Below are 14,391 nucleotides of genomic sequence, written 5' to 3'. Positions count from 1 at the left end.
TAGCATTAATTAGTCACAATTAATTTATATTAAGAAAGATTTGTCCGTTTCCTCTCTATATATAAACCACTCTTCCAGTAAAACCAGAAACTCAAAGCAACAAAGAAGGCAAAGGTTATGCCAATAGAGAGAGAGAGTTTTTAGAGAGAGAAAGAAAGGGTCATGCATCTTTTCTGATATAACAAGAACATTGAACCCTCCTGCTTTTCTAAACCTACCCCATTTCGTTTCGTATTAAAAAGTCCCATGAAATATGTGAAGGCAGAAGATTAAAGGTTGTCTGAGAAAAAACATGGCAGTTCAGGCACAAAGTTTGTATTTTTCTGAAGATTGGTCGTCGACGGCGGCGCTGCTCCACCCTGTTTCCGGCCTCGACGACATATTTTCCGGCATTCCGAGCCCTCAGCCTCCCGCCCTTCATCCTCCTCAAAATCACTTTCACCTCCGTCTTCCGGTGGTACAGAATCAGAGGCAGAATTTAAACACGACGGGCTTTGATTTCTGCAACCAGTTAGGAGCTTCGGTTTCGCCTTCCACTTTCAATAGCTTTCTCCCTACGCAGTTCTCGGAAAACTTAGGGACGCAGCTGGACTTGCAAAGGCACGAGCTCGACTGCATTATTCAATTGCAGGTGATTATTGGTGTTAATTTTCTTTTTCTGTTTTTGGGTTCTTTATTTTTTCATGGTGATTGTTGCGTTAATTTTATTTGTTCTCTCAAAAGTTAATACAAAAAATATTTCATCTATTAATGTTTTTGCATAATAAATTTAGAGACGATGACTATAAGAAAAATGTTATTGGGATCATATTTGTTATACGTTTGATGGTCACCAAAAAACAAAATAACGTTAACCAAATATTTTAATAATAATTTAATAGCTGACAATCACGTTATATTTAATGAAATAAAATTTAAGAAAAGCAAATGAAAAGAGTTTAAAAATTTTGAGATTTAATCAAAATGACAAAATGAAATAAAATTTAAGAAAAATTAATGAAAATAATTTGAAAATTTTGAGTTTGAATCAAAATGACAAAAATGTGTTATAAGTAAGGACTTTTTAAGCTTAAAATAAACAGTATTAAGTGTTGAACAGTATTGAGTGTTTCGTTAAAATTTCCTAAAATTTAAATAAATGATGTCCAACATTAATGGGTATAGAGTTTTCTTCAGTGTTTTTGTATGTTTATATTTAGCGTGATTAATTTCTAATTCATTTCTTTTGCTTTAAAAATAGAGTGAGAATTCTGTTCTTTTTTTTTTTTTTTTGCTAGAAAAAGAGTAAAAAGTTTACTAAAATAATTTTACAAACTAAGATGACATTACCAATCTCTTCGTAATTTATATCTTCTTATAAGAAACCATGAATAAATCACATCACCAGTGAATAAATGAGGATTTATTTTTGGGAGTTTTACCTAAAAATATATGACTTTAACGAAAAATTATATTTTTATACTGAAAAATCAAATATAGTACTATTTATTTTGTCCTTTATTTTATCCTTATAGTTAAAATTGAAAGTTTTCAAACTTTTTTCATTAATTTTCGTTTTATTTTTCCTCTGAGAAAATGTTTAAAGATAACGGATACTTATTTTCTTTTGCTCATTTATTTATTTTCTTGAAAGCAGAGTGAAAAGCTGAAGTTCGCATTGCAAGAGCAGAGGAAGCAGCAACTAGCAGCTCTGTTGTGCAACTTAGAATCCAGAACGTTGAATGTAATTAGGCAGAAAGAAGAAGAGTTAGGACAGGCGACAAAAAAAGCGATGGAGCTCCAGGACTGCCTGAGAAAAGCAGAGATGGAAAGCGATATGTGGCAGCGGGTGGCGAAAGCGAACGAAACAATGGTGACGGACCTGAACAACGAGCTCGAGCAGGTTAGAGAGCGACTGGTTCTCGTCAGCAGCGAAACCGACGACGCAGAGTCCTGCTGTGAAAACAGAGTAGCAATTATGGAGGAAGATCAATTAGCGGAAGAGAAAAGGAGAAAGTTGGTCTGCAAAAGCTGCCAGGCACGGAGCTCATGCGTGCTTTTCCTGCCGTGCAGGCATCTCTGTTCGTGCAAGTTCTGTGAAGGGTTTCTTGGATTTTGCCCCGTTTGTGATTCCGCCAAGGAGGCAAGCATGGAGGTCTTTTTTGTCTAGCAAGAAACAGTGCCAAGCAAAAAAGTGCTTCTAAAAAAAGCATGAATCTTTATTACTTTTGTGACTCATGACGTGATGCGCTGTGCTCCCTTCATTTTGGCTACTCCGTTCATTATTCATGAATTTTTAGTATATATTGGATTTTATAGTGCGATTTTAGTGTCCTTAATTTATGTAATGAATTTCCATATATTTATGTGGTTTGTGTATATATTTAGGGTTTTAAATCATTTAGATTCTTCAATGGAATTTCATAATATCATCATATATTAAATTAAGTAATGTATACTACACGTATATGTGCACTAGAATTTTCAATCCTTGAATATGCTATGTGATGGGTTTGTACTATAAACAATGTTTAAAAAGAGAAAGGACAGTGATGATCGTTGAAAAATCAGCAGAAGCTTCTACTGCTAGTCAATTACAGATGAATACTTGTTTAATTTATAATTAAAAAATTAATTATTTAAACAGCCAAATTCTGTACAAAGAGAAAAATGTTTAAAAAGAAGGGTTGCTTATATGTTTAATATGTTATTTAATATTTCAAGTCATTAATGTGATAAAGTAAGTACGGGAGAAGCAAGGAAAGTAGAAGTTTTGCAAGAAGCAAAACGCTTTTGACATTCAAGTGTCGCGGTGCGGACCGACCATAGAACTCTATTTAAAATAAAAGTATTATTAACTCGATATATCCGATGTCTTGTAATTTGATGGGAGTAGAATTTTCTCCCTTCTTATTCTTATCTTTTTTCCTCTCATCCTTTCAAATATTATTTTTTATCTTATTATTTTTATAAAAAAATCAATATAAAATGTTAACGCGATTAAATCGTAACTGTTCAAATAGAAAAAGAAATATTAGAAAAAAAGAGAATCCCCGTCTAATTTGACGAAGGGAGGTGTCTCTCTCAAAAGAGAGTCTTGGCCTTATAATTCTGCATATATACCTGATTTGGGTTGGAATCTCAGAGGATTTGATGCCAGAAGGAGCGTGCATGCTTTTTATACCGTGTGACAGGAAAGCTAGCTCTCTCTGTCTCTGTTTTAAATAGGCGTACACAGAGAGCGTACGGTTCTAAAGCACCAACTGACAAAAGGAAAAATATGAAGCAAGTTTTGGCGTTTATAACCAAAAGATTACAAGGACTGCAACTTCTGTCTCCACCGCCACTTTTTGGTATCATAATCTTTATTTTCTTCACCGCTTTCAATGAAAGCTTGACCAATTTAAAAAGGACACGAGACGAGAGTGTGAAATGAAGCAAGCTTCGGAAATGCAGGCTGTGCAGCATCTCAGCTGGTGCAAACGAGGCCTCTTTGTTATCTCACAACCAAACTTTAATACCGCCTTCTTTACACTCTGGTAATTTCCCACTCGTCTTCTATTTATAAATAACTTGCATGCAAATATGCAATTAGAATCGTAGTATAGATGCTGGTGTTTGATGGCTTTGATTAGAGCCACAAATTTGTCCCATGTCGGTTATGAGGAGAGCCATCTAGAGGTTTATAAGAAATGGTTTCCACACACACACACATTGCTGAGTTTTTTAAGTAAAATCTCATACCCACTTCTCTCAAGTAGCTAAAGTGGGGGAACATCGGCAATACCAACTCGTTTGTGTGGAATCTGTTGGCAACCCGTTGGTGTGCTTACACACTCTCATGTGAGAAGAAAATAAAAAAAGTGTGACTTTATACTCGCTAAACAGTAGCGAATCCAAAATTCGAATCTTGTGTGGTCCTAATATAAAAGGTCTAAGTTTTTTAAATAAAAAATATCTCGAAGACCCGTACAAAACATTTGGAGGATTTTCGGAAGACCTTTACATATATATTTTATGAACTCTGGGTGGTCCTGGGACTGTCTAGGTCTCAGTGTGCATTCGCCTCTAACGGTATAAGTTTGAGATAATTAAGGGTAGATTGAGCATAGGACCAAAGAGCATGTGGCCATTTCACATATTTCATTTCAAGTTTTATATAATCTTGCTTAGAACTATGTTGAATTGTACATATTGTTAATATGAATGATTATGAGATTATTAATTCAACAAACAAAGAAAAACATATTAGAGAAAACAGTGACAAAATTGTAAAAATTTAGCTTAATTTGTCACAGAATTGGATCCACTCTGGAAGTTAGTGTCTGAAGCCTAAGGACAAACAAATTTGGGCCTTTGATTTATGTGGAAAAAAAATTAGAGTCGTCGGTTTGTGTGAGATGGACCAGTAGAATGAGTTAACGAGAACCGTCTGGTTCAATTTATGTGGTCTAGGGCTTTTTTTTTTTTTTTTTTTAAATCCTAAGCTTCAAACAATAAGGGCTGGTTTGGTATTGCTGTGCTTTGAAAAAAAGCTGCTTCTGCTGTGCTGTGAGAATAAGCAGCTGTGAAATAAAGCAGCAGAGTGTTTAGTAAACTTTTTTGTAAAAGTGCTTTTGAAAAAAAAAACAGTATTAGAGTGTTTGGTAAACTTTTATGTAAAACAGATGTGAAAAAAAGCCGGTTTTTCAAAGCTAGGTTTCGCAGCTTCTTGTTTTTGGCTTTTTTTCATCCAAAACTGTGAAAAAAAAGCTGAAGGTGAGTGTTTACCAAACACAAAAACAGCTCCCAGCTTTTTTTTATAGCAGTTTTTTTCAGAATCACCTCAGTACCAAACCAGGTCTAAGGTCTGGAGTGGGTCCAATTCTATTTGTCACAAAGAAACATGCTTAAATTTTTTTTTATCGGTGTCCCTCTTAAATTTCTGCTCCCAACCTTAGAGATAATGACACAATCCGTACATTTCTTTAAGAAAGACTCAATGTCGAACCAATTTTTTAAGGTACCAAAACATTCAACTGCTCTCAATCGTTTAGTTTAATTGTTAGATCAAATTTAGTGATTAAATACATGTTGACACTAAGTAGATGTAACTCAAGAAAAATCACAGTTGTATGCCGAACTCATGTTAAAGAGGGAGAAGTTTAAAGATGTCACCCCCTTTGTGATGGAGCTAGTTGGTTTCGGTTTGTCCCATCTTTTTGCTAAAGGCCTCGTTTGCACCAGCTGCATTTGCAAACAGCGATATGTGCAAACTGAGTTTAATATCTCGAGCCTGCGGTGCATGCTTCCGAGCTTCTAGTTTCTGAGGCATCGACGCAAAATAAATAAATAAATAAAAGAGTAAGGTCCCCGGTCTTTGGAGTTGATAAATGTTTCAATGTGATCAAAATACGAGATGATACATCACGTATCATTATATAAATAGTAGAATATGTGTACCACGAGTTTTACTTATGGATCCCACAAGTTGATGGAATTGGATTAGGAATGGGACCCACAAAGCAACTGTTTCCGTAATAAGTACATGCAATGGCGTAATGGTCTTTTCGAGAAGGGAGATCTTCTGCTTCTGCTTTTGTTTCTGCATGGAAAATCCCAACGCTGATATATCCCTTTCCTTTTCCCCAATAATCTCAAAGAGCATAAGAGTTGCATACAGATTACGGACACCACTCGCTCAGTCGGTCATTCAGTCGTTCAGTGACCGATCTGTTTGTCCTTCTTTCCCCATTTCAACTGGCTGAGAATCGTGTTCCATTTAACCCTGCACCTGCAACATGAAACCACACTTAGGCCAGGCTGTTCGAACGTCATGGTCATGGAGCACTTAGTTTTAGAGGGAACACAGCAGCAAGGTCTGCAAATTTGCTGTGTTAACAAATACAGCCATACAGGAAAACTTTTGGCCACGTTTGCAGTCTCAGCATTAATGTTATCTATTTATGTACTAATTAACAACATAGATTTTATTAGGTTATTACCGCATAACTAATTAGTAGCGGTGAAGGGGAGACAAAAAAATTACTCTTTAACTTGTGTGCATGAGCGAATTTGTTTTGACAGCATGAATGAAATGAAAGTTTCATCTCAAAATTCTCAAAATTGTAAGATTGACAAACTTATTGAATCATTCTCGATGGGCTTAAGAAATGAGCTGATATTAGATGGACTTAAAGATATAAGCAGTTTACCCTTGAAAACTGGATTACCTCTGCTATGTTGCTCATCAATATATTGCTATACTCATACATTCACTCTATTCTCTCAAATATGTCAAACCTCCATCTTAGAGGTCTCTACCCCTTTTTATGGGCCTCCCCCTCTGAAGGCCTCTCAAAGTGGCATTTAATGTGCCAACAACTTGCACTAGCTTACTAACACTTTTCCACCTATTCGCCCAGGCCCTTGTCTGACGTTTTAGCAATTTGGGTGGCGCACCTTTTTTAGGTTTAGGAGAGTCGAGCGTCCCACTCGGACTTTGGTTACCTCGTTCAGTCTTGCTAAGCATTGTCCTGATTGCCTTTATGTTCCATCCTAGGCCTTTGCTATCAACTGGAAGTCGTTCGGTTCAAATAGCACTTAAGTAGTTCTGCCTCTGGATACTTGTGCCAAGAAGCTGTCAATTTGCCCACATGCACCAAGCTGTCGGATAATCCTTCTTTTGTCTCGGTCGACCTAAGAGCAATTCCACCCCTAAAGACTTTGCACTAGCACCCAGCGCATTTATCCACTCAATGAACAGTGATAGACTCCAATGAACAGTAATAGGCCAAGAGCATCTCCATCCCTAAAAAAAAATAGCCTAAGTCAATTTTATTAAAATATTATTATTATTTATTATAAAATAATAAAATAATAATTGTATTATAAAAAAAAAAAAAGATAAAGTCATCTTTCCACTAACCCTCTGTACTATTCCTATAATCCCCAATCGGTTCTCTCTCTCTCTCTCTCTCTATTTTCTCTCCATCTTTCTCTTTTCCAGCTTACTCCCATGAGCTCTCCTTCTCATTCCTCTTCAAACCTTCAACAAATCAAACACAAAATATTATTTTTGTAATCCCTGGAGCTCAAGGAACCCAACCATGGCCTTGCATGCGGCATCGGTGCATGGTGCGAGATTCCACCATTGAAGCCGAGAGCTTGAGCTCTCAATCTCTAACCCAGGTGATGTTTCTATCACTGTATTGTGTTCTTGAGCTTTAAATCCTGTTGTGTTGCAATTTTTGTGGTTAATTTGAGGGTTTAATTCCCTGCATGTGATTCCGACAAAGGAAAACGGACAACTCCGACGAGTTCAAGGTCCAATCTCAGTGAAATCTCTTGCATTTCACCTGGGTAAGTTTTCAATCCTATTCTTATGGTTTCTAACATATAAATCGTGTTGGAAACCTTTGTGTTGATGCAAACTTGCTGTCAGTGCATTTTTTTTCAGATTTTCCGTCGAACTCGGGCCATCATTTTCAGGCCATTTGCCTTCTCCCTCCGTCGCTCCATCCATCGCTGACATCACCACGGCATCATATGGCCCGGTCCCAAGGTCTGTCAATTTTGGGCTGGCCTGGAGACCAGCTTGGGCTGGGTGCCAGGCAATCCTGTGGGCTGGAGAGACTTCCCTAGGTGCCGGGCCATTTTTTTGACTGTGTGCCGGCCTATCCCACCTCCGGTGGAACTGCTCTAAGTGGTCAGGTCGGCTCTCTTTGAACTCCTTGGGCCGTGGGCTCCTGGGCCTTTCCTGGAGCTTATGCCATTGGGTGTGCCTAAAAGGGCCCATTGTTAACAAAATAAGTTAGTGATGAAGAGTGATAAAAAAACGTGAGATCGGCCCATTTGATATGACCGACTCAGCCCATTTGTATTTTCTAAATTATTTTGGATTAGATTCGGGACATAATTAACTTATTCAAAGCCACACGCAAGACCGTTTGTCAGTTTGCTCCTGGTAGGCAAAGGCAAAACGCAGAGAAACTCCCAGCGCAACGCAGAGAAACTCCCAGCGCAACGCAGAGAAACTCCCAGCGCAACCGCATTGCTGATTCCTCCTCCGCCTCTTCCTCATCTTCCTCCTCTCTCTGAAATGACCTCGTCGCGATCAGCGATGCAAAACGTGGATTACGCCTCCGCTCCCTATTACCAGTACCCTCCTTCGCATCAAAACCCTAACCCTATCCCTAACCCCGCCGATCACCACCACAACCCCTACGCCTCCGCACCGCCTTTCACCTCCTCCGATTATTCCCCTTATTCCCAATCTTACCCCCCATATTCTCTGAATCCCGACCCTGCGCCTCCCACCGCTCCGTCCTATACCCCTTCTCCTCCTCCAATTTCCAATCCCAATTTGCAAACCTTCAATCCCACACCGCAGCCACCTTCTTCTTTCCCTCCGTTCGAGACTCATTCACCCTATCAACCGCCGCCACAGCAGCAACCGTATCAACCACCGTACGAATTTAACCAATCGGCTCCCAGTTACGCCACTTTGCCGCCCTCGATTCCCGCCAACCCTAACCCTAATTCCAACCCCTCCTCTCCGTATTCGTCCGTTTACCAGAGCCCGTTTTCTCAGCCGCCCCCTTCGGTCCCGCCTGTATATGAAAATCCATACGAGAATTCTCTGAAATTGGATCACGGCGGTGGCTCCGGCGGCTCCTATTTAGATGATAGGTACGGGGGATACAACCGAAGCCGATCCGATTTGGGTTCGGATCCATATGGGAAGCGGTATGATGCAGGTCCCGATGCGGGGTATGGCGACGGTGTTTATGCTTACGGAGGTGATAAGGTGGAGCCGTATGGAGCTCGCGGCACCGCACCCAAGTCGTCAAGTTCGACTTTGTTCGATGATTACGGGAGGTCGATCAGTGTCCCATCTGGGAAAACCACACCGGTGAGCTCGAACAAGATCGTCCGGGCAGTACCCAAGGCCGATACGCAAGAGGACGCGAAGAGTGGGGTGCAGAAGTTTCGGGTCAAGCTGTTGGCTGAAAGTGGAGGGCAGAGCACTTTGGATGTCCTTTGCCAGGTATGAACAAGGAGATACTGTGTTATATATAAGTAAAATTTTAGTTAGAAGCATATAACCTGTTAGTTTCTATTGTGTTTACTGTGATTGGATTTTCACATTGTTAATTTTCACTTGTGATTGTGTTGTGGGAACGGATTAGTTCTGTCATGTCGTTCAATGCCACTGATTTCAACAACTTAACTTCGTAGCTTAGGTTACACCTGTAATTGGGAGCCTTAGCAGAAGAAATCATGTTTTCACATAAATGTTACTCTAAAGAAATGGCAAATAGGGACTAGATGCTACTTAGAATTAGAGCACTATGGCCTCTTGGTCTATGTTGGAATGGATTACCAAGGTAAGAGTTATAAAAACACCACCTTGGACTCTCCTATTTTTGAAATGCATATTATCTTGAAGCTGTTTCTGGTATTCCTCGGGATGATCATCTTTATGTTGGTTTAAAGTATGGGTAGTGTTTAGAATGCCATCCATTGCTCTTGTTTAGTTCCTTTCCCCTGCTTTCTTTCAAATCTTTCCTATTGATTTGTTAAGATTTGCCGATTCTAAATTCTATATCAGATTGGTTTGGATGGTATCCGTATGCTTGATCCTGCTACCAGTCGGACATTGAGAATATATCCCCTCGACACCGTTACAAGATGTGATGTAAGTTCATTTTACTTTAGCATCAAGTTCGTTAAGGAACTTTTAATTTATGTATTGAGGTAAAAGTAAGTTGTATGTTTATTTTTCTTCTCATGCAGAAAACCGACTCATCTACCTTCGCCTTTTGGTCAAAGAGCTCTGTGGATATTGAGCCAAGGCGTATTAGATTGCAGTCAAATAGTTACACTGCCAACACTCTTTTGGATACGGTGACTGCTGCAACTGTACAGGTTGGAAACTTGGGAATTTTGCCTTTCCCCTTGTCCTAAAAGAATAATGGTCCCCCTTATTTATTGACAACATGTGATTAATTAGGGCCTAGGTGATGCTTTCCTTGTTTCTGCTCCTGTTATTTGACATGTTGTCATGTAGTAAGTATAAACATTGATACTTGTTTTGAGATGTATGTGATGCTTTGGTTCTATGTGAAAATTACTGAAGGTTGGCTGGATTAATCATTTCGTGTTTCAGTTATATATGTGTTCATTTTGAGTAGGGTGGTAAACTACAGAGATTGATTTATGTGTCTGAACTTTTAGACTCGGGCCTGTATTTCATATTGATCAATGGGCATGAGTAGTGTACTTACATGAGGGGTAGTGTTTTGTTGTGAAGTAACGCCTGCTGATTTCTCTGTGCAAAAAAGTGCATGAATATCAAATGTATTCCTTCAATGCATAATCTCTAATGAACTCTCTATCATTCATTTTGCGAACTTACTGAAATTTGTTATCAATGTCTGTTTAGCCTTCTTATTTTGAAAATAGAACTATGAGCTTACTGTGTGTTTATGCTGATATTATGATTGGATGGTTATGTCTTTATTAAATTATATGCTTTTATTGAAGATCTGAATGATGCATAATATGATTCCTGTTTATGCCCACAAGGCTATGTTTAACCTTATCAGAGAGGTTTTGAATGTTGATTATTTTTAGTGATGTATTGTTCTTACCCCTTGTAACTCAGCTTAAGGAAATGGGTGGAAGAATCAGGCCAACGGAATCGGTAAGGCCAAGTGAACAGTCTACAGAGAGAAAGAAAGGATTAACCGATTGGATGAACATTATAAAACCGGGAAATGTGGAGAAAGATCATTGGGTAATATTAGCTTGCCTTCCTTCCACGTTTGTTCGTTTCAATAGAATGATATAAACGTGGTAGTGCTCTATGTGTCTCCATGTACACCTTTCAATACAGGATATGGTTGTTGCAGTTCTTTTGGTAACTAGTAAAATAATCTTGTTCTACTCTTTCTTATTTCGTTACTGCTGTTTTTTAGGTCCCCGATGAGGCAGTTAAAAAATGCACGGCATGTGGGTCAGATTTTGGAGCTTTTAACCGTAGGGTATGCCTAGATTTAAAGCGGCATCTTCATTGTTTGTTGTTCATGTTCTCCTCATTTGAACTTATGTATTTCTCCCTCATTTCAGCATCACTGCCGGAACTGTGGAGACATTTTCTGTGACAAGTGTACCCATGGCAGAATCGCCTTAACTGCTGAGGAGAATGCCCCGCAGGTTCGAGTTTGTGACCGATGCATGGTATGGCTCTAAACTTCTTTGGGTATATCATTGTTAGCTGATCATATTATTCCAATTACATCAGTAGTAAGTCAGTAGAGGGGTGTGGACAGGACTGAAGATTCCATTTTATATTTTCAACATTTCAAATTTAGTATGGCGGAATCAAGATTTTATATGGTGTCATTATCCTTTGTAGGCTGAAGTGACTCAGAGGCTCAGTAATGCCAAGGAAGCATCTAGTAAACCTGCAGGACTTCATAGTCATGAGGATCTTGCCAAGAAGCTTCAGGTGATTTCAGTGTTGTGTTTGTCTTTTGCTTCTACCAAACCAATCTGCGCGTAATTGGCATATTATATTTCCCCCAAAAATAAAATTTATTATGAATATGTGCTGAATTTCTTCTAAAGTCTGGATCAGTAGTCATTTTTTGATACACGTCTGTTGTGCATGCTTGCACTTCCTTTTTTGCTTCATAAATTCATTTTTTTTTTTTTTTTTTTGAACAGGAGGAGTTGGAAAGGAATCGCAAGGAATCTTCAGGTAGTTTCTTTGCTTGTGAACATTAGATGTTGGAAATATGAGTAAACCCTCCATTGAAAAGAATTTGTTTTGGATAACCTTGTACACGTTCAATGTTTGAGTTCAATGTGGGGTTAGTTTTGTAGCATTCAAATATTAGCAGAGGAGCTAGAGTTGTATAAATGTTAATAATTTGCAATTTTGCATGTTCATTCCTCAGGTTCAAAGTCTGATGGATCTGGGAGGAGAATGAGAGAAGTTGCCTGTCCTACATGCACAGTCCACTTGCAGGTAATATATTATATAGAAGTTCAACTGATTTTGAAGTGAGGTTCAATTCTCACACTTAACGTAGTGTTTGTGGAGTAGTGGTGATGACATTACTGGAATTGTTGCAGGTTCAAGTTCCCAGCTCGGGGTCGGAGACCATTGAATGTGGGGTTTGCCAGAATCCATTTCTTGTGAGTGCTCATTGATTCGAAAACAGATTCTCACGACAGCACTCAACTGATATCAATGAAGTTTCCTGCTTCAATTAGTTTTGTTGGATTGCTTATGTTTCCTAATAATTTGGAAGAGCTTTTGCATGTCGGTGTTTTATCTGCGTTGTTGTTTGACCGGATGTCTCGCCTTTTGTATGTAAATTGATGTTTATATAATTACTTCTGTATATCAAATTCTTGATGCTCGACTTCTGTATATGTTATGGTTCATCAGTGTTGACCTTGTTTGATGAGAGATTGTGCCGTTTTTGCGATCTTTTGGTTCGATGTGCGGCCTAGCTGTAAATTCATCCGTGTGGTAATTTGATTTGATGTGGGTGATTACATTGAAAGTCAATTTCTATTTGAATAAAACTTTCTTAACAAAAACCTTCTCCCCTGTTGCTGTAATCCTGTAGACTCTGGATGTTTATGTTTGTATTTGAGATTTGTGGTGTTTATAATTGTTGATGCTTAAAAATGGTGAGGCTAACAAAAGTTCGATGGATCAAGTGTTTGTCCTTGATGGACTTGGGCTTTGCAAACAAATGATATTATATACAAGATTTTAGTGGTTCGCCTTCTAAAATTGGACTACGTTCAGTCGTTCACTGAGTTTTTTGTATACCACCCTGAGAACAAGGTTACAAGTAGGTTCGGCTATAATAATACAAATTCTCTCTCAATTCTATTAAGGAGTACCCGTCCTTCTTAAATGGGCCTTCCTTTGAACCTTCAGGGTTACAATCCATTACTTGGACACGATTTTTATGCCCTTCCAGTTTCCATACTCTCATCTCCTCCTATTTTGTACGATTACGGTTAAATCATATCAACATTTTATATTGATTTTTTTATAAAGATAATAAGACAAAAAACAATAGTAATATAAAATGTTGACGTAACTTAACCGTAATCGTACAAATAGAAGGGGATGAGAGTGTATAGGAACTAGGAGGGCAGAGAAGCCAGGTTCCCATTACTTCCCTTGTATTTAATGATTCGAATTCATAGATTAGACATGGTAGCTATCTATCTATTCTTTGGCTGACACGTGGCAATAGGCCTTCCTTTGAACCTCTAGGGTTACAATCCATTACTTCCTCTGCATTTAATGGTTCGAATTCATAGATTAGACGTGGTAGCTATCTCTTTATTCTTTAGCTAACACGTGGCACTGAGGGGACACTAGAGCATGTCCACTGGTGTCCTATTTTTTAGATGACGCAGCCAAGAGCCTTGCCCGGCCATGGAGTTGGTTGGGCTCGTACCTGAGGTATCGTTTGGTATACAGACGGGACGGGACAAGACGGAACGGAACGGAGCGGGAGCAAATATGCTTTCGGATGGAAACAAGGAGGAAGAAAAAGGAGACGGAGAGGTTATAATTTTATGTTCCACGGACGTGGAACGAGTCGTTCCAGAAGGGTGAGGTGGAACGAAAATTCACCCAAAACTCGTTCCGTGGAACAACTCGTTCCACCCGTTTTAGGCGCACCAAACGTGGGACGGAACGTCTTGTCCCATTCTGTTCCGTCCTGTCTCACGTATCAAACGGTACTGAGTGCCCTACTAGTCAGCCTTTATATCCCTTTGTTGGCCTTCGTTCCTTTGTCTAGCCTTCACGTGGCTTAAACTTGACGTCTAACTAGGCCTGTCCCTTTTGTTCCTGGGACCTTATGCCTTAAAGTTGTCATGGCCAATTTGCCCTCTGATGCTCGGAAAACACTTTATGAGGAACCGCTCGGCTTGATAGCTAATAAGATGCCAGCAGGCCATGGGCTTCTGTAAAACGCATGGCCTCATCTCTCATGCTCATTGGAATTGTGTCCTTTTGAGCTCGTCGAGATCGGAAAGGACCATGCATTAACAATATATTATACTAATTTTTGACGTGTTAATTAATTTGTCATACCGTTTATTTCTTAGTTACAAAAAAAAGTCGGGTTAATTTAATAATTAGTAGAGACCATTACTCATAGACGATAAACAGAGAATGATGAAGAAATGTCGAGGAATCCACTTTAAAGGAAAATTTGGTGGTCACATTTGTGAAATCCGAAATGTGACAGACTAAAATTAAGTTGCAATCCAAATAATAATACCTTGAAAAAAAATGTAGTTAGTTCTAAGTGTGCAATGCTAGCTACATGGTGAGTCGAATTAATCATATATACTCTTTATGATAAACTTTTTTCGAACAAT

General features: G+C 38.9%; 2 protein-coding genes across 2 annotated transcripts; both read left to right on the top strand.

Annotated features, from left to right (window-relative positions):
• Nucleotides 1-292: 292 nt before the first annotated feature.
• LOC137716914 (probable BOI-related E3 ubiquitin-protein ligase 2) lies at nucleotides 293-2,297 on the top strand. The gene is made up of 2 exons (XM_068456264.1): nucleotides 293-631; nucleotides 1,637-2,297. Exons 1-2 carry the CDS (start codon nucleotides 293-295, stop codon nucleotides 2,147-2,149), a joined length of 852 nt encoding a protein of 283 aa, XP_068312365.1. The 3' UTR covers nucleotides 2,150-2,297.
• A 5,669-nt stretch (nucleotides 2,298-7,966) lies between these two features.
• Nucleotides 7,967-12,442, top strand: LOC137718046 (protein FREE1). The gene is made up of 10 exons (XM_068457562.1): nucleotides 7,967-9,007; nucleotides 9,572-9,658; nucleotides 9,757-9,888; nucleotides 10,628-10,759; nucleotides 10,941-11,006; nucleotides 11,092-11,202; nucleotides 11,381-11,473; nucleotides 11,692-11,725; nucleotides 11,925-11,995; nucleotides 12,103-12,442. Exons 1-10 carry the CDS (start codon nucleotides 8,060-8,062, stop codon nucleotides 12,178-12,180), a joined length of 1,752 nt encoding a protein of 583 aa, XP_068313663.1. The 5' UTR covers nucleotides 7,967-8,059; the 3' UTR covers nucleotides 12,181-12,442.
• The last annotated feature ends 1,949 nt before the right edge of the window (nucleotides 12,443-14,391 follow it).

Source organism: Pyrus communis, chromosome 15, assembly GCF_963583255.1.
Source record: "Pyrus communis chromosome 15, drPyrComm1.1, whole genome shotgun sequence".
Classification (NCBI taxonomy): domain Eukaryota; kingdom Viridiplantae; phylum Streptophyta; class Magnoliopsida; order Rosales; family Rosaceae; genus Pyrus; species Pyrus communis.
The sequence above is the reverse complement of the archived record's forward strand: the minus strand, read 5'-3'. Positions and strand labels throughout refer to the sequence as shown.